At 48.5% G+C, this 24055-nt stretch overlaps 8 protein-coding genes across 8 annotated transcripts; 1 reads left to right on the top strand and 7 right to left on the bottom strand.

The window, feature by feature from the left end:
- Window positions 1-1916: 1916 nt before the first annotated feature.
- On the bottom strand, window positions 1917-8046 carry BX661DRAFT_178789 (uncharacterized protein). The gene is made up of 2 exons (XM_051535012.1): window positions 7849-8046; window positions 1917-7726 (listed from the first exon to the last, which is right to left on the bottom strand). Exons 1-2 carry the CDS (start codon window positions 7868-7870, stop codon window positions 2022-2024), a joined length of 5727 nt encoding a protein of 1908 aa, XP_051393309.1. The 5' UTR covers window positions 7871-8046; the 3' UTR covers window positions 1917-2021.
- Window positions 8047-8270: 224 nt separating this feature from the next.
- On the bottom strand, window positions 8271-9770 carry BX661DRAFT_178786 (transferase family-domain-containing protein; the record flags this gene model as incomplete). Its single annotated transcript, XM_051535011.1, has 1 exon — window positions 8271-9770. Exon 1 carries the CDS (start codon window positions 9694-9696, stop codon window positions 8272-8274), a length of 1425 nt encoding a protein of 474 aa, XP_051393308.1. The 5' UTR covers window positions 9697-9770.
- A 931-nt stretch (window positions 9771-10701) lies between these two features.
- BX661DRAFT_178785 (Oxysterol-binding protein-domain-containing protein) lies at window positions 10702-14708 on the top strand. The gene has a single exon (XM_051535010.1). It carries the CDS (start codon window positions 11135-11137, stop codon window positions 14630-14632), a length of 3498 nt encoding a protein of 1165 aa, XP_051393307.1. The 5' UTR covers window positions 10702-11134; the 3' UTR covers window positions 14633-14708.
- Window positions 14709-14737: 29 nt separating this feature from the next.
- Window positions 14738-15586, bottom strand: BX661DRAFT_196804 (cytidine deaminase-like protein; the record flags this gene model as incomplete). Its single annotated transcript, XM_051538075.1, has 2 exons — window positions 14738-15319; window positions 15437-15586. The coding sequence occupies 2 exons, from the start codon at window positions 15584-15586 to the stop codon at window positions 14738-14740; spliced, it is 732 nt and encodes a 243-aa protein (XP_051393306.1).
- Window positions 15587-16096: 510 nt separating this feature from the next.
- BX661DRAFT_136750 (major facilitator superfamily domain-containing protein) lies at window positions 16097-17410 on the bottom strand (the record flags this gene model as incomplete). Its single annotated transcript, XM_051532681.1, has 1 exon — window positions 16097-17410. A coding segment is annotated over one exon (1314 nt), but the record flags the coding sequence as incomplete, so codon positions are not given.
- A 1956-nt stretch (window positions 17411-19366) lies between these two features.
- Window positions 19367-19807, bottom strand: BX661DRAFT_151868 (AmphiBrf43). The gene has a single exon (XM_051533239.1). It carries the CDS (start codon window positions 19747-19749, stop codon window positions 19414-19416), a length of 336 nt encoding a protein of 111 aa, XP_051393304.1. The 5' UTR covers window positions 19750-19807; the 3' UTR covers window positions 19367-19413.
- A 134-nt stretch (window positions 19808-19941) lies between these two features.
- On the bottom strand, window positions 19942-20553 carry BX661DRAFT_141219 (uncharacterized protein; the record flags this gene model as incomplete). Its single annotated transcript, XM_051532881.1, has 1 exon — window positions 19942-20553. One exon carries the CDS (start codon window positions 20551-20553, stop codon window positions 19942-19944), a length of 612 nt encoding a protein of 203 aa, XP_051393303.1.
- A 1173-nt stretch (window positions 20554-21726) lies between these two features.
- Window positions 21727-22675, bottom strand: BX661DRAFT_161100 (ubiquitin-conjugating enzyme/RWD-like protein). The gene is made up of 2 exons (XM_051533309.1): window positions 22520-22675; window positions 21727-22391 (listed from the first exon to the last, which is right to left on the bottom strand). The coding sequence occupies exons 1-2, from the start codon at window positions 22527-22529 to the stop codon at window positions 21922-21924; spliced, it is 480 nt and encodes a 159-aa protein (XP_051393302.1). The 5' UTR covers window positions 22530-22675; the 3' UTR covers window positions 21727-21921.
- Window positions 22676-24055: the final 1380 nt, after the last annotated feature.

Here is a 24055-nt window from a genome sequence, read left to right as displayed (position 1 = left end):
AAAAACAAAAAACAACGAGGCGAAGGAAATAACCGAACCCGCAAAAAGTAGAATTCTGATGACAACAAATGAACCCACCAACGATAAGAGTACTGAGGAAAAAAGTCAAAATATGAGCGGCCGAATATATTGTGCGCTCAATACACATTTGTTGACACTCACTCAAACAAAATAAATAATAATGTAAATGTAAATGCAGAGGCCGCTGTTGTGCTTACAGTGAATATGTGAAGGTAAAATATTCACATATATTGTGCTTACCGTTCATTGTATCTGTCTGGGTCGCTATTTGTGCTGTAAGAAGATGTTGTTGGCGAAGGAGGCATGGCTGACAGGCACAATGTATATATATTGTCCTGAATGCGTGTTTGTTTTCGCTTGGATTTGTGTGTGTGAAAGAGAAATAGAGAAATAAAAAGTGTGTATTCGGCGGTGCAATAAGAAAATGAGGAATATGGATTCTCAAGATAGGGGAGGGACGCCGAGACCGCGACAATCAATAAACCAAGAAACGAATTTAAATGCGAATGTAATAATGATGTGACAGTCTGCCAATTCTACAGCTTAAGAAAAGAGTATACGCAGCAGTGGCTGTCGTCTAATAACCAAAAAGGGAATAAAGAAAATGTATATGTATATGTAAGGTATGAGAGAGATAATAAGAACCAAGGTAAAAAATTGACGAATATTCCCGTATTATAAAAAAAATCCAACAAGAAATGAAATAGAACTGAAGACACCGCACCACAGGTTTATGAAATTAAAGCGAGAACAAAAAAGAAAGAAAACAATAAGGGATGTATTTACGAGCTTCGTGATCATCTGTTTATCAAGAAATATAGACAAAAAATCAACAACAAAAAAGCAAAACAACAAAAAACGGCGATCTATTGCCAGCAAGAGAAGTTCGAAATGAAAATTTCGAATGTGAGAGCAATATTTAATTTTCTTCTTCCCTTGCCCCCCTTCTCTTCTCTTTGACATCAAGAGCAAATCCTCGTTGAAAATGGTTTTCTAACAGACAAAATAGAGTGATAGACGCCGCCAAAGCAATAAAAAGAAGGTAGGACGCGTTGGGGGCAATAGGCGCCATAAAAGGAGAAAATGTATGCATCGTAGAAAGCTGCTGGAACCAGTACCACGGATCATCGTATGCAATGAAACTCGCTCGGGTCTCCCAGTACCCAGGTACTGTTGTGGATTTGGCCATCATAGCGATTAAAATAATAGGCAGTGTGCGAATGAGCCAAATATAAAAGCTTGAGCACAAGCTGATAAAAAAAGCAATGCAAATTTTGCTCTGCGTAACATCAGCCTCAGCGCCTGATTAGGAATTAAAAGAGCAAAAAAGGGCAAAAAAAGCTCGGCGGGAAAGACGAGTCAAACTGGCACATAAATTGTACAGCAATATATTTACTCTGAGGACCCAGTATTTTGGCAACAATAATATGACGGCCAGGTCGTGGCTGCTGATATTTTTTGCCTACTGCCAGTCTGCTAAACTTTATCATGGAGGACTGCCTCCTGGTGCCAAATACAAAAACCCGGCTCTGGTCTGCTATGTTGTGTTGTGTTGGTATCTGTCATACTCCGCTGCCCGCACGCACTTACCAAATGTTCCCCCGAGTAGCTCACAGTTGTCAATTGCTCCAGGTTGTGTCGTTGTGTAATAAATATAGAAGTCAAAAAATACTGCAAGATTGTGGCAAGAATAGAAAAATATAGAAAAAAATAATAAAAGAGGTAGAAATATTTTCACTACTCGCTTGAAGCACAATCAAGGCTGTTTCCTGTTTTATTTATTTATTTTTCTACTATTATTCCCATCATGTGGCATCATAATTCTCCAAACGTGCGTGGCTTGTTCAGCTCAAAATCACTTCTTTCGGCCACGGCAATCTGAACGGAAGATCACATCAGCTCCAACCCAATAGCACCAATAGATCTCCAATTGGAACAAGACTCAATTACTATAAAAGGTAAAAATGAAATTCATTAAAAGCGCCGACTCACTCTACAAGTCACTCTACAAGCATACCAAGAAACGTATTATCGTCTCTGTGACCATGTCTGTTCCCATGTCCACCCTCAGTACTAGCGGCAGTACTGCTCTCAGCCATGTAGAACTGCCGGACTGCTGGCACTTGTCTCATCTGCTTGTTCAAAGACGCAACAGATTCGGCGATTTGATCAATGACGGCCGTGTGGTCAACAATGGCCTTGATGCGCCGCGCCGACTGGGTAGGATCGACATCACCTGCGACCAGAGCATCGTAGTGTTCGTCAATGAGTTTGCGGCACTTGCGAATAATCACGAGGATATCTTTGGAGGTGTCGATGAAGGTCAAACCAACATTTTCTGCCAACTGTTTGTATGAATAAAGTTCGGACATGCTCATGGTCGGTTTTATCTGATCCAAGTTTGGGGGCAAGTGGGCGCCAATCCGAAACTCTCTGTCGAGTCGTTCACATCGATCGAAAAAGGCGTTTTTCGCTTGGACAAACGTTGGGAGCTCTTCAACAGCCAGTTTGGGTGCATCGCCTTCCTCGATGACGGTAGAAGCAGCCTCGTTGATTTTCTCGTTGATGTCCTCATTGACAACCACACCATCGTCCGCTGCAGCATCCGAATCATTATTCCAACCATCCTCATCCTCAACCTGAACTTCAACCTGAACCTCATTCGCGGCAGCATCCATACCATCACTCGAATCATCACCCGAATCATCGCCCAAATCATCCGCATCGTTTTGCAGATTGTGCAGCTGCTGGCCGACCAAGTACACCCGATCGCGCGCAAGACGTGACCACCGCTTATACACAATACACGCCTGCCACACAGCGCCCGCAGTCAAGGCGGCCAACAAACTTGCCATGCTACACCTGGAAAGCACCTTAACATCCTTCAGTAACACGACGCTCCAGAACGAGCCGGCCGTCAGAGTGCCGTGGAACCACATCTCAAATGCAGTTAACACAAATGGAAGCACAGAAAACCCCAGAGATAGCCCTGCGATTGGCATTGCGATTTCAACAATGCCGCGCCACACATGCCAGGTGTGCGGCGGTCCAGTAAAGAACCGGTCGACATTGCGCGTAACGCGCAGGCCAGGGAAGAACCGCAACACAGAAACAACTAGCCACATGTGCATCGCGCTGAACACCCAGTTGTGACCCATGGCCTGCAAAGGTGTGCGCACAAAGACGTACTGCGAGCCGCTGCGCTCGAGGTGAGTACGCGCAATGGCCACCAGATAGACCTCGACGACTAGACCGTACAGTGCCGGCAGTACACCAAAGAAAACAAAACCAGTGACAAGCATCTTCCACGCCGCCATCCACGACTGCCGCAGCTCGCGCCTCGCCTCGCGCACCCTCACTATCAAGCCGCCTTCAATGTTGAAATAAACCGACACGTAGCTGCCGGCCTGGTACACAGCTACACTCGAGACAAGCAGAACCAGTAACCCAATGGCCAGCGCGATCAGATCGTTGCGAGGCATATCTCCCATCAACACACAGATGCGCTTACCAACCACAATTGACGAGATGAGCGTCGTCACAACAAAGGATGCAATTGCGAGCCAGCCGAGCGCAACAAACGCACCTACCCGAGAGCGTAGGCCGGGCGGCACAAATATGACACTGTGCTGCTCGGGCTTGAACCGCAGGTCGCGGAAGCTACTCTCGGGGGCCGGCGGCGGCAGATCGCGCTCAAGAATCGGCAGCGCATGCTCGCTGCCCTCCTGGCCGCTGCGGCCAGTGCTGTTCTGGTCCGCATAGTCGGCCGCCTCGTAGTCAAACCTGTCTTCAACTGGTCTGCCATCATCGTCGACTGGCACCAGCATCTTGCGCCCAACAACCACAGACACCGTGTCCTTGGCCGGCGCGCGCACATTTTGGCCATCGAGCACGAACTCCACCCATGGATACTTGTCCGCCAGCGCAATATCGATCTTGTACTGGAGCCGTGCGTTAAACTCGCTGGTGGGCAGCGCGCCCGCAACACTGCCGATACGCGCCTTGTCGGACGCACTCTGGCTCAGCTGGTCAAAGGCCTCGGTGATAATGTGAGTGGGCATCCACAGGCGCGACAGCAGCACGGGCATCCAGGGTGCCTTGCAGACGACCCATCTCCCCTCGTCCAGCACGTCGCGCCGACCGATGATAAACTCCGACAGGCGCGTCTCTCTGGCGACAAACCTCCACCAGCGTTCAAACAAGACCCGGACAACGTCATACGGGCGGCCCCATCTGACAACAACGGCTAAAGCCAGGACTGCAAACAGCGCGTTGGTCGGGTAGTCGCTCAACTTGGCAGTCGTGTCCCATTGGATCGGAAACAGATTTGGCGCGAGGGTCACTGCGGCCATTGATGGGACGCCGAAGCACACAAGCAGAATCGAGCAGTACATCAGTGCGCTGCGCACGATCTTGTTCTGTTGCGAGATTGTGCCGTCCTCGAGCGCCTCGCGCATCGGGTGGAACTCTGGGTCATTTGGGTCGCGGATGAACCACAGAAGGCCCGGGCGCATAACCTGTCGGCAATATAGAACGAAGCGCGCAAAGTGGATCATAAAGAACACGCCTACCATCCAGAACAGTGCACGCGCTGACAGCGTGTGGTTCATAATGGCCGAGTAGTGCGACGACCGGATGGACTCGGGCAGCAACGGCGTTATCGAGATGTCCAGACAGTACCCGCAGATCATCGGGAACAAAACAATCTCGATGAAAATGAAGCTGATAATCTTGGACATGATCAACAGCATCCGCGCGCCCTGGTAGGCAGCCGCCCGGCGCAAGCGCGGGGGCGTGTACTTGACGGTCAGCCAAGCCATGTAGATGCTCACTAGGTTGCCAATGCCAATCAGCACGATTCTATCGCCAAGCGTGAGCGCGGTCTTTACAGACTGCAGGTACAGCGCCAGCTTGTCGATCGGAATTCCCCAGTGTATAAACTTTGACCAGAGTTCGCTCTCCCATGGCTGGAGGCGCAGTGTTTTGGGCAAATTCTCCGCCAGAGCGGCCGGCGTTGTAACGCCCGTCACACTAGCTGCGGCTGCGGACACAGTCGCGCTAATCACCGCGCTGGCGACCATGTGCGTTGGCGTATGGTCGGCGCCTGACTCTGCGGCAATCCACGGGAACAACACTTGGATGACCCACGGCTGGCGCAGGCGCTCGATGACCAGCGCTTGCATCTCAGGCGAAGTGAGCTTGTCCCACATGCTGCTGTTGCCAGCCAGCAGTGTCACCTTCACGGCGGGAGCTGCCAATGCAACCAGGTTCGCCACGAACGGGCCAACGAGGTTGGCGGCAACAACAAAGATCGGCCGCACCATCACCCACACGAGCGGCATTATCTTATCCAACAACAGCTCCCCCACAGTGTCAACAACGGTCGAAAACACATAGACCAGATACAGTAGCTTTTGGAGCGGGTCAATTGTGAGGAATATGCGCCCAAGAATTATCGGCAGCCAAACGCAGATTGTCAGCACCAGGACGATAACCATGAGGAGGAGCATAAAGTACTGCACCGCATTGATGATGGGACCGCGTAGGCCCATCGCCTCAAGCACGCCGTCAGCGGCCTCAAAGTCTCCAAAGTTCTCGTCAAAATCGGCCTCCACTGCACCCTGTGCGGCGGGAGGAGCCTGGCCTGCAACCGCAGCAGGTTCGACAAAGCCGCCATTGTTTGGACCACCCGCCCCCTGCGCCTGTTGCAAGGGTACTTCTTGCTGCTGCTGATGCTGCTGTTGTTCTTGTTGTTGCTGCCGCCGAGCATCGCCATGTTCAATATGGTCAGGCTCACCGAGCTCTATGGGAATCGGCATCTGTGGAAGATTGGGTTGCTGTGGGGGCTGTATGAGCTCCTGCTCGCGCACTGCAATGTGCTGATCTGCGCCCTGTATTAAGTCCTGGCCACCAATGACTTGCGCAGTGTTATGCAAAGCCAGAAGCTCCGCTTGTGCCAAGACACCGTGTGACGATTCGGGTGCAGATATCGGTGATGGTGCAGCTTCAAGGGCAGCAACGTGTTCGGGTGTAGAGTGATCTCCGGCAACAAAGGACCACAATGACGCGCCCTCGTCAGAAACTGCGGACTGGATATGGTTTTCGCCAGAGGACTGACTGCCATGAACGTTGTCGCCGATGTCTGTGTCGTTTGTTTGTTCATTAATTTCGCGGTTGCTCCCATCAGTACCAGTTACCGACCCTGCCAAACTGACATGCTCCAAATACAAGTCCAAATCCGAATCCAATTCTGAATCCACATAATAGTCGACTATCAGGGGCCGTGCGACTCTGGGCTCGGCACGCGTGTAAGTGCCCAAACTGTGACTTGACGCACTGTCTTCCGAGGCTGAAGGTGCGACTGCAAGAGCGTCGCCAAGTCCTTGATCATGGGTCGCCTCTAGAGCCAATTCATCTGACACAGCCTCTGAACCCAAAGGCACTTGTTCTGCAACACTAGCGTGCTCTTCAGTCTCCAAGCCGTCGGCCACAACCCACGAGTCGTTGTTTTGTTGCTCTCCAGTGTGGCTGGAAAATGTGTGCTGACGCGCAGACATCCGCCGCCGAATCTGACGCACGGGGCGCTCGCCGGGCGGAATATCGTCGAATGCGAGCAGATCAAATGCCGGCTGCTCAAACTGCGGGCGGTACTGTGGGTTCTCGGCAACAATGGGCTGCGCCTGGAGTTGCAAGTGGGCTGGCGCAATTTCCGGCTCCGCCCGCGGCTGAGCTATAGCCTGCACAACAGCCAAAAGTGGCTGCTCGTGGGTGATAGCCTCTTCGTCGTCCTCTTCGCCTTCGTCATCATCTGAAGCATCATTTGAAGCATCATCTGAATCATCATTGTCTTCGCCACCTTGTTGATTCTGCGCCTGCTGCTGTTCCTCAAATTCCTCGATAAATTCATCTTCTAGCGGCGCGTTGGTCGCAATCCAGTCGCGCAAAACAAAGAGAACAAAGAAAACAATCACCGACATTAAGGTTACCAAGCTGCCCTCAAATGTCTTGGCCACGAGCTCGACAGCAACCTCGACAGCATCGTTAATCTGCGCCTCCGAGATGGCAATTCCTGTCATGCTACCAACCAGCCGTGTGCACGAGCGCAGCAGCACCTGTGTGGCCGAATACATTATTATGGCCACCTGGTTGGCGTCGTTCATAATGCCCGTGCGAGAGGTGATCGGTGCTGTGGTCGCGTTGTTTATCGAGGCCAAGTACCACTCGTTCCACGTATTAAATCCTTTAAAGCGCATGCTTGCCGCCGCCACAACCGCTGCCGTCGAGTTATCACTGACAGCTGCTGTAAAGTTGTCGAGAAATACATCGCTCGAGCTCATGCTATAAGCGACAGCCTTTGCAGCCCAGATAAAAACGCGCACTATCCAGTAGACCAAGTACGGCAGCACGAACGTCCACATGCCCAGCACCACGGCAGACCGAATGATTCCGAGCGTTATTATAGTCACGTTGGCCAGCATCTGCTTAACTATTATACCCTTTGGAATGCTCTCGGGCATATTTGGATCGTACAGGGGCGAAAACGCATATTCGTGTCCGCAAAGCTCACAGTATCTTTTGTTGCTATGCGCCAGCCACTCCTCTAGGCACACTTGGTGTACGTACTTGATGCTCCCAGAGCACCGGCACGGGTAAAACAGAGGCTCTTCGGGCATGGCCTCACCACGGCAAACGCGGCAAATAGCAACTACAAGTGAAAGTTTGTATAATAAAAATGCTTTTTGTTAGCTGCAGTCAGTCTTGGTTATCAGTACTGTATTAAATTGAACGGAACTCAGCGGGCTTTCTCAATTATAGTAATTGCTCTACCTTCTTCTGTTCCCTGGGCCATTGTTTGAGACAGTCGACGAAAAAGTGCCTAGGCTAGCGAAATTGTCTGTGTGCAAATGAACTGAGAAGAAAATGTAGGTTTATGACAATGCAAAAAGTGCCGATTGAGAGTTATTTTTTTTTGTCGAATTGATAAGTATAGGAAAAAAGAAACCAAACTGTAATAGAAAAAGAAACAGAAAAACAAAGCTTATAAGCCCTTTTTCCTTTGGCTTTTTTTTTCCGGATGTATCATGGATTTTCAAACACTGCGATTTTAAGCGGTGCTTCAGCCACCCAATCACATTTAATTTTTCTTTTAGTGCAAGACAGGATATGTGTGGAATGCATAAAAGCCAACTGTCAATTTAGATTAAATTATAAAGAATAAAGTTTGGTTAAATATATTGCAAAAAAAATCATTTAATAAATCACATCCGCAAGCATCTTGACCTCGTCGAGCTGGCAGAACACTTTGAAATTTGCGTCCATGTAGTTCAAATACAGGTCCACGCCCCCATCCTGCTTGTTCGGCAGCAACCGAGAAATGCCCTGCTTTTGAAAGTAATCCAGCCCAAGGAATACTGGCTGGCCAAATCCAAAATCAACCGAATCAAACGGCATGTACCGCAGGTTTGTCATACCAATATACGACGTCATTGGTGTATTGCACAACGCAAGTCCAATCTGGTACAGCAAACTCAGTTCGTTCTCGATAACCAACATGGCTGCCTTTGTGTGCCCGATTTCGGTCTTTGAGCAGTGTTCTTTGATGGCCCGGGCCAAGTCTCTGTACGAAGAAGTGAGAACCATTTGCGACGGCAGTGGTGCTATGGCTGTAGATGACACGTTGCCGGAGAAGTTTCTGGGGATGGCAGAGCGGGTGCGTCCGTCATAGGCCATCATTACATACGATGTCTTTGGTTCAGTGCCGAATACATTGATGTTGGCCAGTAGAATATTCCTTGCCAAAAATGCCGCCAGCACTGTGTTGACAGTCTGGTCCTTGTCAATGTGCTGGCGCATGCGCTCCAAGTTGGCCGGGCTGAAGTGAAGCACGTGCTGGTCTTGAATGAGTGGCATGTCGGGCGATGACAGCAGCACCGGGGCAATGTTGGTCGGAAACGGCATCTGCATTGGCGGCAAGATTTCCTTGAAGTGCTTGATGAAAGGGAGCTCGAGTGGCTCGACCTTGTCCAGGCAGTTTGTCATCACTTGGCGATTATTAATGGGCGGCTCTGCCAGCTGGTAAGTGCCGTTTCTGATAGCATTGAGGTTGCGCATGTACTCGGCCCAGTGGTTCATAAACGCATATAGACCAATGCCATCGTAGAGCATGTGTGAGCTGGCGAATGATATGCCGACATAAGGACTGTTTTTGAACCGCAGAACCCTGACAATTGCCGCCGAATGATCGCTCTTGTAGGTCACTTGAGGAAGGCAGTCTACGCCGCTGTCGCGATGGAACTTGCGAGTATTGAAAAACAAAAGGTTTGGCTTGTCCTCGGAACCACTCGGGCGAGTTTCAAGGAACAGCTCGATGGGATGGTCGATGAACACCTCGGCAATATCCGGCAAGCAGAGGTTTGACGGGTCAACAGCCATGACACCCTTACCAGCACTGTTGACTGTGGGGCGTCCAACGATGACCGGGTAGTGGTCGGCAACAAGCATGCAAAAGCTTTGCGCAAGAGCGCCAAATGGCATAAAACTTGCATCTTTTTGCTCGTTCTTGTAAAAGTAAATGTCGCCTACTATTATACCGTACACTGCGAGATCAAAAGTACTCAGCTCAATCTCCTGGGCCTTGATGTTGGCCAAAGGCACAAAATAGTTGTCGATAGTCATTTTAAATATAAAGGGTAAATGGTAAATATCCAAGGCAAATAGCGTATTCAAAAAATAATCATCTAAAGGAAAAGCGGATAAAGGAAACAATTGGTAATGTTATTTCTTGTTACAAAAAAAAGTTGGCCTTTCATGGGGACCGGTCATTTTATAAAATAACAATATAAAAATTATGAATATCCAAATATACTGCTCAATGCCCTTTGTGCTGGCATTTGAGTCGTGGGGCTGAAAAAAGCATTGGACTGTCAATAGACATTATTTTGAATTAAATATTTGTTTAGCCATTGACTGGCAAACACTTTGAAGATGACAATGATTTTTAAACTTAAAAATTCCGCGCACCCACGTTGACCCCTAAAATCGACACAGTCGTAATTTTCATTGTTTATAAATTCAATTTGGTTTACTACTTAAACGCCATTTTTAGGGCCAGCAGCCGCCAGCAGTAATAAAAACATGCTTGGATATAAAACCCAGAGATTTTAAAAGTCAGGGTGTTTAAAGTTTCCAAAACTCGCAACCCTGAAACGCTTTCGATTCCTTAATAAAGTGCATGGCAGGTGGTTTATCAGGGGGAGGAATCAATAAAATTGTGCCGACGATTTCATTGATAGCGCTCTGTTCTAAAACTGCATATAAAAATATATTTGTAAAGATTCTGGGAAAAAAGCAATATCTGTTCAATTTTTGTGTCGAATTGTCGACTTGGCTAAACATGGTCAACATTTTACTCTGCTGGTACGCAACATTATAAAAAAACTTGCCGAGTGTAACGTTTGGCATGAATTTTCTCAAATTTAAATATCGGTTAAGCTTGGCTTTTAAATTATTTTTATATTCGTTGTGTTAATTACAGTAGCTAATTTGCAAGCTAATTCACATGTGCCAAAATATTTAAAGACATCATTACGAGCTGGATGGCTGCGCTATCCCTCAAATTAACAATTATATTTTTGGACCCTTTTTTATTTTTCTTTCATCGTCACTTCCCCACCCCCCAATCCTGTTGCATATTTTGACGCAATTCCTACCCCACGCAATATTTCTTGTGTCTGGCGACACAAAATGTTTTGGCGCTTTGACAGTGCTGAATAATACATTTCTCAGTTTCACCAATTCCAATTTTATTTTTTAATTCATACTCTTACACATTCAAAACCCTTTATTTTTTTTTATACATCTCTGCATGGAACATTCAAGCGACGCTAATCCTGTCGTGGCGATAGAAGAGCAAGCAGACGGTAACTATGCACAGGCTTTACAATCAAAAACAAATGCATATTGCAAGCGCATTTTAAAAAAGGATTCTAAAATTGAAAAATCACATTAAAGAGCTGTTATAGTTGCCCTTGGCAAGGCAGTCAGATACCTCGACGCGCTGGATATCTTCTCCAAGGGCGACCTCGAGCGCGTGCGCAAGATTATCCCCGGATGGATGCGCGAGTACCAAAAGGCCGAAGGCAGCGCAGACGACAGTTCCAGCATCAACACAGGCGCCGGCGGCAACTACGACCCGCTCATCGCAGCCTGCACGCCGCTGCACTTGGCCGTTCAGTGTCCACGCAAGGATGTTATCCAGACTATTTTGGATTTTGACAGCCCACGGGTGCCCGTGGACGCCGGTGATCAGAACGGTATGACAGCGCTGCACTTGGCAGCCAAGGCGGCGCGGCGGGACGTTGTGCGCATGTTGCTGCGGCACGGCGCCGACGACATGCTGCTGGACGCGCAGGGAAATGATGCCTTGGCGTACGCCACAGAGCCTGATGTCGCTGCGGCCATCCAGGACCATCGCTTGGAGGAAATCCAGGCCGCCACTACCCGGCTTTTCACACTGGTTCGATCGGGCGACCACGCCGGCGTGCAGGCGATGCTTGATGATGCGGCGCAGATGGCGCGCGTCAACCTGGCTGCCCGTGACTCCAAGGAAAACGGCACTCTGCTGCACTTGGCGGTGCAGCATGGCGAGGCTGAGCTGGCACGGTGGGCGGTGACCCAGGGCGTCGACGTCTTTGCGCGCGACTCGCAGGGCCACATGGCCGAGCACTACGCCGGAGACCATGCGATGCGCGATCTGCTGAGCCAGGCGCCCATGGGCAGCACGCGCGCGGCTCCTTCCGGATCCGCGCCCCACCTCAGCGGCGTGCTGTACAAGTGGACAAATTACGTGGGCGGTTGGAAGTCCCGCTGGTTTGCGCTTTCTGGCGGCGTGCTGTCGTACTACAAGAGCGAGGCCGATGCTGCTGACTCTTGCCGCGGATCCATCAACCTGCGCATTGCCAAGATCATGCTGTCCAAGGACAAGTCGCAGTTCGAGGTGCACGGCAAGGGGAGCAACAAGTATCGCCTCAAGGCAGAGAGCCCGGCTATTGCCAAGCAATGGGTGCACCTGCTAAATGTGTCCAAGCAGTGGGCGCTTGAGAACACCAAGAAGGGCAAAGACGATGAGGATGAGGTCGTTTCTTCGGGCGGCATGCTCAAGCCGCCTGCTAACTTTGACAGTGCGTCGAAGGGCAAGCATCACGTGCGCGGAGCCAGCACATCATCGCGCACGTCGGGCATCGGCAGCAGCAGTGCGACTGGCGGCAGCCGTCCGAATGTGGTGCCTGGCTCGCCACTGGTCAGCACAGCCAGCCGTCAGTCAACTGACGAGACGGTAGCATCGCCAGCGGCCAGCATTCTGAGCAACGAGAGCGACGATGAGCTGTACATTCTTCGCGAAAACTATCTCGCGCAAATTTCTGATCTCCGCTCGCAGCTGTTTATTCAAGACCGCCTGCTCACGGGACTCGACAAAATGCCACCTCGCGACGAGGCAAGCCGGTCCTCACCCGAAGAAATGGCAAAGTACCTGGACATTGCGACGCAGACCATTGCCCAGTCGCGCTCTATTGTTGATAGTCTAGAGAAGGGGTACCGCGACACGTCAGCTGTGTGGCAGGTGCGTCTGCGCAAGGAGCAGGAGCGCATCGATATGCTGGCAGACAGCCTGCGCACAGCCGTTGTAAGCTCGCAAAACCTGCTCGAGTCTGTCAGATCAAAGAGCAAGGAGATTCCGACACAAAATGCTGCGGCGGTGGCGGCAGCGGCAGTCGCCGCTTCGGGGGGCGTGGGCATCAGCCTGAATGGCGCCGAGATTCCGCCGCAGGACGACAGTGCTGACGAGGATGATGATGACAGCGATTTGGATTTCGCGGATGCCACGGACGAGTTCTTTGATACGGCCGCTAGCATCGTGTCCACGAACGCTGGTCTGCGCGGCAGCGCTAGCAGAACCAGTTTTTCGGCTGTGCGGTCGAACAGGTTGTCCCCAAGTAACAGTGGAAGCAGCAGCGAAGTGGCGAGTATTGTCAACCAGGAGGCCGCTTCTGGTGCTGCTGCTGCTGCTGTTGGTGGTGCTGCCAGTGCTGAGGTTGTTGCTGCAGGAAGCACAGGGGAAGCAGAGGCTGCTCCTCAGGGCGAGCACGATGAGCACGAAGGCCAGGAAGACCAAGATGCTTTGGACTTTACGGCGCTCAGCGGGTATTCGGTCCCAGTCAAAATCCGCACGAGCCTTCCCGAGATTACAAAGGGTGGGCCGTCGCTCAACCTGTGGTCTGTTATCAGCGGCGCAATCGGCAAGGATCTGTCCAAGATCTCAGTACCGGTCTTTTTCAACGAGCCGTCTTCTTTTTTGCAGCGCTTCACCGAGGACATGGAATACTGCGACTTGCTGGAGATCGCTACGCTGATGCCTCGCAGCGAGGATCGCACGCTTCTGGTCGCCGGGTTTGCCATGAGCAACTATGCATCCACCTTTGGCCGCGTTGCCAAGCCCTTTAACCCGCTGCTCGGCGAGACATTCGAGTATGTGCGGCGCGACAAGAAGTACCGCGCGCTGTCGGAGCAGGTCAAGCATCACCCACCAATCTCGGCGTGCTGGGTTGAGGGTAAGAACTACGTATACCATGCGGACACCAACATTAAGTCCAAGTTCAACGGCGGCTCGCTCACGGTCGTACCGACAGGTGTCTGCCATGTGGAGCTTAAACTACCCTTGGAGTTTCTTAATTCGGACGAGGAGAAAGCGGCTGGAAAGCCGAAGCAGGCGGCCAAGATTAACGAAAAGGAGGGCTACTTTACAGAGCACTATACGTGGAACAAGCTGACAACAAACGTCAACGGCATCATGATTGCGAACTTTTGGATCGAGCATGTCGGCGACCTGGATGTCAAAAACCACCGCACGGGTGACTACACCAAGATCACATTCATGCAGTCCAACTGGATGGGCAAGAACAAGTTCCGCGTCACTGGTGAGGCCCTCGACCGCAGCGGCCGCGCAGTCTACGATATTGCTGGCGACTGGACCTCAAAGCTGGTTGCCAAGCCGGTAGGCTCATCGCAATTGAAAAATGCTGAGTCCGAGGCCGAGGATCTGGCGCCGCCTGCCGCGATGGATGAGGCCAGCAATGCCAACGACGCAGTCAAGTACGCCGCGACCAACTCTCTGCACGCCCCGCGCAACAAGCCGTTTGTCCTGTGGAAGGCCAACCCGCGCCAAACGGAATGCAACACGTACCACCTGACGACCTACGCCATGTCGCTCAACGACTGCCCGGATGAGCTGGAGCCCTACCTGTGCCCCACGGACTCGCGCTTCCGCCCCGACCAGAGGGCCATGGAAACTGGCGAGTACGAGATTGCGGACAAGGAAAAGTCCCGCTTGGAGAACAAGCAGAGAGGCACGAGGCGCAGGCGTGAGCAGGGCGAGCTGCCCGAGTGGAAGCCGCGCTGGTTTGTCGAGGCATTTGACGAGGATTCGGGTGAGTCCTACTGGAGGTTTACTGACGAGTACTGGACCGAAAGACAGGCCGCTGCCAAGCGCTTGTCTGCAGGAGAGCAGAGCAGCAAGGACAAGTCGACGTGGACCAACGTCGAAGATATTTTCTAACTTTTTTCTTTATTTTCTCTTCTTTCCTCTCTATTTCCATTTCATTTCATATCACCTTTTTATGTTTCGAAAAGAAGGAAAAAGAAAAAACATATTGACAATGTTTCACATTGAGCATTTGTAGGCTATAAAGTGGTGGTTCAGGGCCTTCAGCGAGTGCATCGAGTAGTAGCTGATGCCGCCAGACTTGGACTCTTCGAGGAAGAATAGGCGGCCGATTCGCGAGTGGACCAGGGCCATACAGCACATGACGCAGGGTTCCTTCGTCGAGAACACGTCCATGCCTTCGCACAAATACCCCATTGCCTGCGGCGACTTCTCCCGCTCCTCGGCGTCCTGCGGCAACGGAGACGCCGGGCGTTTTAGCGGAACCAGCACGCCTGCCCTTCTCCTCTCGACCTCCATATCGGCGACCAGCGCAATACAACACATAGCAGCGTGTTTCAACGGATGTCCGCCCGCAGTACCGTCCCTAGCCCTCGCTATAACCTCGCTGTGCTTCGCCATAACAACCATTTTTTCATCCTTGATTTCCTCCAAGCACTTTACAATAAACCTGCGGTCCTCGTCCTCCAGCTCGATCCTCAGTTTCGTCAGGGGGCGAAATGACACAGGCCAGATTAGTTTCCACTCATCAAACTGCTCCTTCGTATACGGAGGCTTAACCGGCACGGGACTCCGCGCAATCTCCAGAGACACATTGTGGTGTTGTAATATCTCTTGTAACCGGTGTTCTGTTATTTTGCTGCATTGACAGAGAATCACTAGGAGCTTTGTGGGTGGGTGTTTTTTTACTCGCTTGACGTGCTCGATTCCTTCGAGTTTTGGCAGGTGTTTGGCGGCAAAGTGCAGGATTTCGGAGGTTTGCTTGGCGGTTATTTCGGCTGTAAAGACGTCTTCGGTCGTGAGCTTTTGGAGCTCTTCTTCGATTGGAACGCGTTCGATCGTGCACATTGTTTTTTTGTACTGTATGTTGTTGTTTTCTTCTATAGATGTTTGTGTGTTTTGAGTTTTGAGTTTTTTTGTTTTAGTTAAAAAGAAGAAAGAAAACAAGAAAGATCAAATGCTTAAACATCAAAAAAAATTATTTGATCGGCACAGCCCACAGTGCCAAAAACAAAAGAAAATTGATCGTTTGCGGGTACCAATCACGTGAATATATTCAATATCAATTTGACATATTAAATTTTTTATAATGCACAAAAAAAACAGCTACACAGAAGCCAGATCTTGCTCCATTGCAACATCATCTATGTCTCTCTCCCTCTCACCATTTTTGCAAGCTCTCTTGACTACAGGGGTTTTCTGCAATCCCATGGATAATGCAAATGCCAGCATGAGCAGCGGGACAAGAACCCACAAAGCCAACCGCATAGAACCCACATACGCACGAGCAACAACCACCCTAACAGACCTATCAACACCATCGCGATAAATCACGCTGACGTTCCTCCGAGCCTCTGAAATCAACTCAATAACGTCCAGGGACTGGCCCAAGGAATTTACAGTCAAAATGTGGGACAATTGGTTGCGATACACTGCGCCGAAAACAGCAACACCAATGACACCGCCGATGCTGAGGAAGAATTCGCACAGAGGGGTGATGACCGCAACGAGCTGTGGATCAGTGGATGCTTGGGCGGCAATGATGTTGGCGACAATAACGTTGCCCATTCCGATTCCAGGAATAACAAGAAGAGTGGATTGAACCCCCATGGTTGTGCGGCCACTGAGAAGGGCCAGGACCAGGATGCCGAGGGCCATTGTGGCAGGGCCAAGGCGCAGAAATAAGCGGTACCGGGACATGGCTGACATAAAGTAACCGCTGATAAACGAAGAAATGCTTAGGGACATGCCGAAGGGAAGGACAAGGAGCCCAGCGCGCATGGCGTTGGCACCAAAGACTGCAGAAAAGTACAGGGGCATGTAGAAAATGATCGAAAACATGGCCATGCCACAGAGAAATGTTACGAGAAAGGTAATGACGAGGTTGCGCACGGTGAAGATCCACATGGGTACCAGGGGTATGCGCGGCAGGCGAAGTTCGACGCCGACGAAGACGCACAGGAGGAGGCAGCCGGAGATTAGGCAGCCGAGGGTCACCGGGGATCCCCATGACTGGATAGTGCCGCCGAGATTCAGCCCGACAATCAGGAGGGAGATACTGGTGACAATGGTGCCTGTGCCGGCATAGTCCAAGGTCCGAATACCCTCCTTCCACTGGATCTGGGACTTTGGCAGCTTCAGGACCACTGCCAGGTATACCACTGTGATTGCGCCCATGATCATGTCGGCGAAGAACGCCGCGCGCCAATTAAACCTGTCTGCCAGTAATCCGCCCACCAAGGGTCCAGCGGCATTAGATGCGCCAAAGCAGATTTGCAAAAACCCCAAGTATCTGCCACGCCTCTCAATAGGCACGATATCCGAAATAATAATAATAGACAGATTGAGCATTCCGCCGCAGGCGATTCCAGAAATTCCGCGAGCAACAATAAACACCACAATGCTTTGCGACGACGCAGCGAGTACCGCCCCAGTGATAAACGCCAAAAGCGAAAACATTAGGACGGTGAATCTACCAAATATATCGGCCACGCGGCCGCTGACCACGTTGAGACATGTTGAGCATAGCATGAATATGGTTGGCACCCATTCGATGCGATTGAGGGCGCGGAAGTCGTTGGCTATTCTGGTTAATATTGTCGATGTGATGGTTTGGTCCAGGCCAGATAAGAATATTGTGAAAAATAACCCCACAAATGAAAACACCACGCGAGTCCAAGATACTGCCCCCGCCTTCTCATCACCACCACTGCATCCGCTGACTATTTGGTAATCTAATATACCTTTGTCTGAGGCTTGATCGTCTTCAGAGTAGTGACGTTGTTCGCGTTTGGACTTGTGTACTAACGATTCGATGCTGCTGTGTGAGGTTAAAATGCTGCGTGTGTGTTCTGAGGGCGTGGTGGTGCTGGCGCTAGCGCTAGAGAGTGGACTGGTAGGGATGGAGCCAGATGTGTCCCAGGAATCTCGCGATGTTGATGTTGATACTGTGAGAGTTTCCCTGTAGTGCTGTTGGCCTCTGAGCGTACTGTCCGAGTGTGAAGTCCTGTCCATTGTCTAAATGAAAATAAGGGGCACCTAAAGAAAATTTTAATATAAAGTGGAACAAAATAATGAAAAAATAAAGAGAAAGCGTTAAATACAAAATAATATTTTTGTTGTTGTTCAAGAATAACTGTCTTGTAAAAAAAATATATATATGTAAGCTTGGCAAGAAATGAGATAGAAGAGGAGAATAAAATGAGTAACTTGACAAGCATGCTATTAAATTAATCCTAGATATCGCATTGTCATGAGCAAAAAAAACAAAAAAAACATGACAATGCAATTTCTTTCATAATGAACAGAATATAAAAATATAACCCCTTGCCATGAAACAATGGTCCACACAAACAAGAAATGATGGCTTAAAGATACAAAAAAATTGATGACAAGACTCGAGTGAGCACACGTAACATAAACCTGCTTTATTCACCCACTTGTCCACCCTATCCCCCAATTATGCAAGAAATAAAAAATAAAAAATCAACCCCACGCGTATTTTGTTGTAGAATTTTTGGTTTGAAAATATCAGAAGAAAAAAATAGAAATAAAAAAGTGAACATTTTTCTGATCGCACGCGTGGGGAAAAATGTTTTTTGAGAATGCCAAAGAAACATACAATAATGGATTATTTTTATACTATATCTGAAACACAAGATGGTTGAATTTTTGATTATGTTGGTTACAGATAAGCATGCGAGTTATATACCTCAAACAAATATATTTTTTCTCTATATTTTTTCTGTATATGTGTTGCTGATGACCCTGGATTAAAAAGAGACTGAACGAGCGAGCGAAAGATCTGTATATTTTTTTGGTGTAAAATCGCTTGTTCAAGAACTTTCTCCTTATTTATGTATATTCAAGAATAAAATAAAGCAATATTTTGGGGGTAAAAAATATGTAAAATAACGGAGAAAATTAGTGTATAGTATTGTACAACGTGAAAAAATATTGTGAATTGCAAGATGAGAAATCTTGGTTATTTTTCCTTGTTTTTTTCAACAAATGAAGAGAAAATATAAATACCGTTATCATTATTGACGCCACCAATGCATGATACGATTGAGGTAATCCTTTTTTTGTGGAGACAAGTAAAAAATAAATAATTTCCAGACTTTTTCTTGCATATATTTAGAAATAAAACAATATATGATAGTGCGGCTAAAACAAATATGCGAGGTTGCGTTTACAAATAAAAAGTATAAAAAAAGGCTGTGGAGAGTATTTTCAACCAAACGCCAGACATGAGGTTTTTTTTTAAATTACTGCTTTTATTTTTAAAAGTGAATTATTCATGGAATGTCTTTTGATGTTTTATTTTATATATCCAGCACACAACTAAGAAAAATAAAACATTGTATGCAATGTACGCCATTGCCAATCAAATAGAAGGGAAATGGAAGGAATAATTCAATATAATGTATGAACCTATTTTCAATGACCGTGGTAGTTGAAAAAGTGAATATGCTTCGTATTATTTAACTCCTAAAGTTACATTATTTTATTCGACCAATATTTACCAGTTTTAAATATTGCATATGGTGGTTATATACTGTAAAAAACATGCTTGAGGCAAGGGGGCAGCACCAAATGCATGCAATAGCGACTCCGCACAAAAAAATACGGTATAAATATATATTTTTTTTAGTAAACTATCCATTAAAAAACATCTAATTGGCAGCAGCCACTCCCTGTGTTCTACTCTGCTGCTGAGTCTGCACCACTGACGTAGATTGCGCCTCTCTCCTTGCCGCATCCTGCAACAACGCCGTATCCACAGACATCGGCGTCAACTGGACATACCTGACAACTGATCCGCGAATAAAACAGTTCTTCACGGATAGCATATGCGGATATCGTTCTTCGTCGGTAATAGAAATATCCTTGAGTTTGAAGTTAAGGAATTGGTCGACGGACTCGAGCGTGCCTTGGATTGCGAGATCGTTTTTTAACTCGATCGTTACTTGTTGGCCCACCTGGGTCTTGAAAAATGAATAGAACAGCATTGTGCGTGTGATGATAATCAAATTAATAGTATGAGAGAAGAATGCTTTACGTTGGACTTTATTTTTTTTCAAGCAGTATAATTCTTTCAGTTGTGTTTTTTCGGTGCCAATCAAGACTGAAACCCAAGAGCAGTCGAGTGTTTGGGGCACGTTTCACGTGACTATATGTACTATACTATTTTTTGTTGCAGTCTAAATGTGTTCGGAGCCGCGAATGTCGATAATGTCAAAGTCATAGTTTGCCAGCACAATATGACCGCCGGTGTCCGCATCGGTATAAATAGTCTTCTCCTCGTTATGCGGATGGAACGCCGATTTCTCTGTGCACGCCTGTATGGCATCAATGCCCATCGGGTCGGTCAGCCTAAAGATACCAAACCTGGGCGTCTTCCTGGGCGCGCACACAATAGCCACGGCCTCGGGCAACATCAGCTGGTACGCACAATGCGTGTGCAAATCCAGCGAGCTCATGAAGCAAGTCTGCGACGGATGCGTATGGATCCAGCCCAAAGTGATCAAGTCGCGGTCCATTTGCTCGACAAAAAGCTCCTCCTCGTTCTGCGTCGTGCATGTGTCCGACGTGGCCGTCTGCTTGGGGATAATCAGGGTAGTCATTATTAGGGCGTCTTGGCCAGGCACCTGCTTGCCGCAGAGCACCCCGCACGTCTCGAGGCTCTTGCTTGTGTTGGCCGAGGCTATGTCGATGAACTCCTCGAAAATGCCGGAGGGCATTTGGATCGGCCGCATGCGCACGCCGCCCTCAGTCAGCGAGTGGTGTGTGGGGTTGATTATGCATGGCGGCATGAATGTCTTGGCCGCCGCACTGGCGTCTGTCCTGGCTTCGCAATCAGCCTTTGGCTCTGGAGTGGGCGTGATTTCCTCGTAGTAGCCCTGTGGCGGTTTGGGTGGCAGCACCGGACACGGCGTGGCCGGCCGCGCCAAAGGAAAGGGCTGCGGCGGAACAGCAGAGGCAGAAGGAGTGGCAGGGGCGGTAGGCGCGACATAAACATTGGGCGGCCGGTGCGGCTGCTGCCAGGCCGCGTGGTGCGGGACCATCGGGTACTCGATAAGCAGCTCCTCCCTAGGCGCAGCCGGCTGGCGATACCGCTGCGCGTACTGCTGCGCCGCACCGCCCATATTGATTGCGGCAAAAGTCTCGGCCAGCGACACGCCCTGTGCCTCTGCCTGCCCAGCCTCACCCTCAAGCTCAATCAGCGCCGCACCCGCATCCGCCATTGATCCTTTCCTGGTCGAGTACGTCGACACCGACGCCTTAACCCTCGGCACGGAATCCAAATACCTCGCGTACTCCTCGTACCTCTGCTTCAACACCGGCTGCAGCTTCTCCAGCCTCGACAAGGACCTCTGCGCATCCGCCGTCACCTTTTCCCTTGCCCTTGCATGCTCCGGCTTGTTGTAATCCGGGTGCATGGGGAGGTGCTTTAGGACGACGGTGACGAAGCGGAGGTAGAATATGTATGCGTATTGGAGGTCATTGTTCAGGAGGCGTGTTTTGGCCTTTTCGAGGGTTGTGTCGAGGTCTTTGAAGTACTTTGTGATGGGCATTTTGCGTGATGGCCGGATTTCGGCTGCTGTGGCGAGCTCTTCGAGGGAGCAGACGCGCTCGTGAGGTGTCCATGAGAGAGGCGGTGGGTTGTCGGAGGCTATGCCTGGGTGCCGTTGCAAGTCTGCTCTGGTCGACATTGCCTAAAGTGAGATAAAAATGGGGGCTGGTTGCCTTATATGTTGCTGTTTAGAGTAATTTGAAATCAATTGAATTGGAATGAAATCAAATGAATTGAAATGGGAAAAATAAAATAAAAGCAATGGCTCGGCAAAAGAAGAAGCAGAAAAAACGTGCTGGTTTTGCTCTAAAAGGCTGACCTCGAGAGGTTTTCCTATCCTAAAACTCGGTCATTAATAATCCACTGTGCCATTGCTGTTTTCTTTTGTTTTTCTGCACGACCACCGGCTGACTAGCTGGTAGCTGGTAGCTGGTAGCTGGTAGCTGGTAGCTGGCTGGCTGGCTGGCTGGCTGGCTGACTGGCTGGCTGACTTGCCAAATGACCCACTCACAACAATGCCAGCTTGGGCGCAAAAACAACAAACACAGGCGGCCATTAAAAAGAAAGCCTTCCAAATCTCTTCAACAAAAAAAATCAAGGGCACTATTTACCAAGGCGCATTCTCATTGCGCTGGTCAGCAGGAAGGATATCCGCCAGGAATACGGATCCCTCTAGCGGCTGCTCGACCTTTCTGTTGTTTCCCGCGGCCATCTCCGCGCGCAGCTCCTTGAGCAACGTCATCAGCGTATAGTTAGGCTTCCACGACCTCAGCACATTGATGTCATCCGAAACCACGCCCGTATGCGGCTCCACGCATCCCATTGCCACCTTGGAAACGAACTTGACCTTGGGCGCAACATTGGGGTAGTTGGGCCCGCAATATATGCGCAGAGAGTAGATGCGGTTATAATGGGTGGTGTGTTCAGGTCCGAATATGGTGCCAAGCCAGTACTCCATCTCCACAAGGTCCTCGACGCTGTCGTCTAGGCCGTAGCTGCAAAGGCCGTCGCCAGTGCCCTTCTCGCATTTTTCTAGCTCCTCGAGGAGTCGGAAGTTTCTGGGAACTACGTAGCTGCCTATCATTAGAAAAAAGAAAATAACGAATGCAGGTGTTATTAGTTGGTGTTTGCCTCAGGCTTGGCCTCGGAGAAAACCAGTGCTTGTGCACACGAGAGATTTAAATTCAACTCTTGTCAATACCTACCGTCAGCCATTGTTATCTAAATAGAAGTGATTGTCTAAGGATGAGTTAAAATGTAGCTGAAAATTTGTTTTCAAATTGACAAACTAATTAAAAAAAAGAAGAAAAAAAAGTGAATTGAAGCTGAAATGCATCTCAATTGAAATTTTTCATATTTTTTATTTACTTCTGTGGAAAATACAACGTGTACATGCAATAAATGCCGGATGATCATAGCCAGGTCCCAGAAAAAAAAGAAGAAAAAAGCTTGCGGGGACGACGTTTTTTTTCCCATCACATATTTTTTCTCAGCTTAACTGATGGTAAATGTAATTGTGGATTAGCTAGCTTCAAATGCTAACCAAACATAATGTCAAACGCACACATGCCTTGCCAGAAAAATTCGAGCATGAGTACACTCACTTTGCCATTTCTATTTCCCCTGAAAATATGTCGGCATAGAATAAAGTCTCTCTCCTCCATTATATGTTTATATAATGACATTGTAAAAAAATAAGCAATACTTGCTCGCTGTCCATTGTTAAAAGGAGCACCACGTCCATTTTTACAAGTTGCCAAGTAATAATGCATTTTCACCACCATTCATATGCCAGGTTTTATTATTTTATGTCAGTCAAACACAATCAAAACCATCATCAAGTCACGCAGTGACTAAAGCAATATCCTCTTCTTTACCTTTTCCAATGCATAGCACATATAATAATAATAAACTTTGTACACAGTATTCATCTATCCACGTTCACAGAACGTCTCTCCCAGATTATAACAAAGCCATTGCCCAAAATAAACGCGGCAAATATTCAAGGTTTTTATCATAGACGGTAATCTGAGAGAACTCACTTAAAATAGCTTTGCAAGTGACGACAATCCCAAACATGTAAAATTCAGGACCTTAAAAACATGTATCTGGATCAAACATATAAGGGCGATATAAATATTTTAGAAGAAAACAAAAAATATGATAAAATAATCAATGATAGCTACTTTGCACATATTAGAAATATGGGAAATGTTATTTGTAAACATTGCCATTGGCAGCAAACTACCAAATGGCTCGATCGAGTTTAAAAATCTTGCAAAACCTAAATATTATCGATTCAAGTACGCCAGGAATATTTGTTAGTTTGGATGGTGGGGAAATTGATAGATGTTTAATTCGCCTCCAGGTGGATTCCAAAGATGACATGGATGTTTCCACGAATCAACAAAAGTTCTTTGAAAATCTTATCACCATTTATCACAAAAGTATTGAATTATATAGGAGCGTGGACTTGTTTGATCCCCAGAAAATAGAGTGGACTAACCCGCATGTTTCAAACATTGGGAGGCAGATACAATCCAGCACACTTGTAGAACTGCTCGCCAAATTGCCAAATTTTACCAAGCTTAAAGTGTGTGGTAGTGTACTTTACAACAGTCAGTCTGAACTAAATGTTGGCTAAGTAGAGCCACTTTCAACCAGTATTGTTAAATTGATAATGAATGGTGTACTATCTGCAAATTCTGATGTGGTAAAAGTTAATTATCTCAAATATATAC

Source organism: Kickxella alabastrina (assembly GCF_025024165.1).
Source record: "Kickxella alabastrina strain RSA 675 chromosome Unknown BX661scaffold_5, whole genome shotgun sequence".
Lineage (NCBI taxonomy): Eukaryota > Fungi > Kickxellomycota > Kickxellomycetes > Kickxellales > Kickxellaceae > Kickxella > Kickxella alabastrina.
Note: the sequence above shows the minus strand (reverse complement) of the source record. Positions and strands in the feature narration are given on the sequence as shown.

Excerpts from the sequence above, each read along its gene's own strand:
- BX661DRAFT_178789 (XM_051535012.1), bottom strand. The coding sequence starts at position 7,870 with ATGGCCCAGGGAACAGAAGAAG. Across the intron at positions 7,727-7,848 it reads GGCCCAGGGAACAGAAGAAG|TTGCTATTTGCCGCGTTTGC; the intron begins GTAGAGCAATTA and ends TTTCACTTGTAG.
- BX661DRAFT_151868 (XM_051533239.1), bottom strand. The coding sequence starts at position 19,749 with ATGCTGTTCTATTCATTTTTCAAGACCCAGGTGGGCCAACAAGTAACG.
- BX661DRAFT_178785 (XM_051535010.1), top strand. The coding sequence starts at position 11,135 with ATGCGCGAGTACCAAAAGGCCGAAGGCAGCGCAGACGACAGTTCCAGC.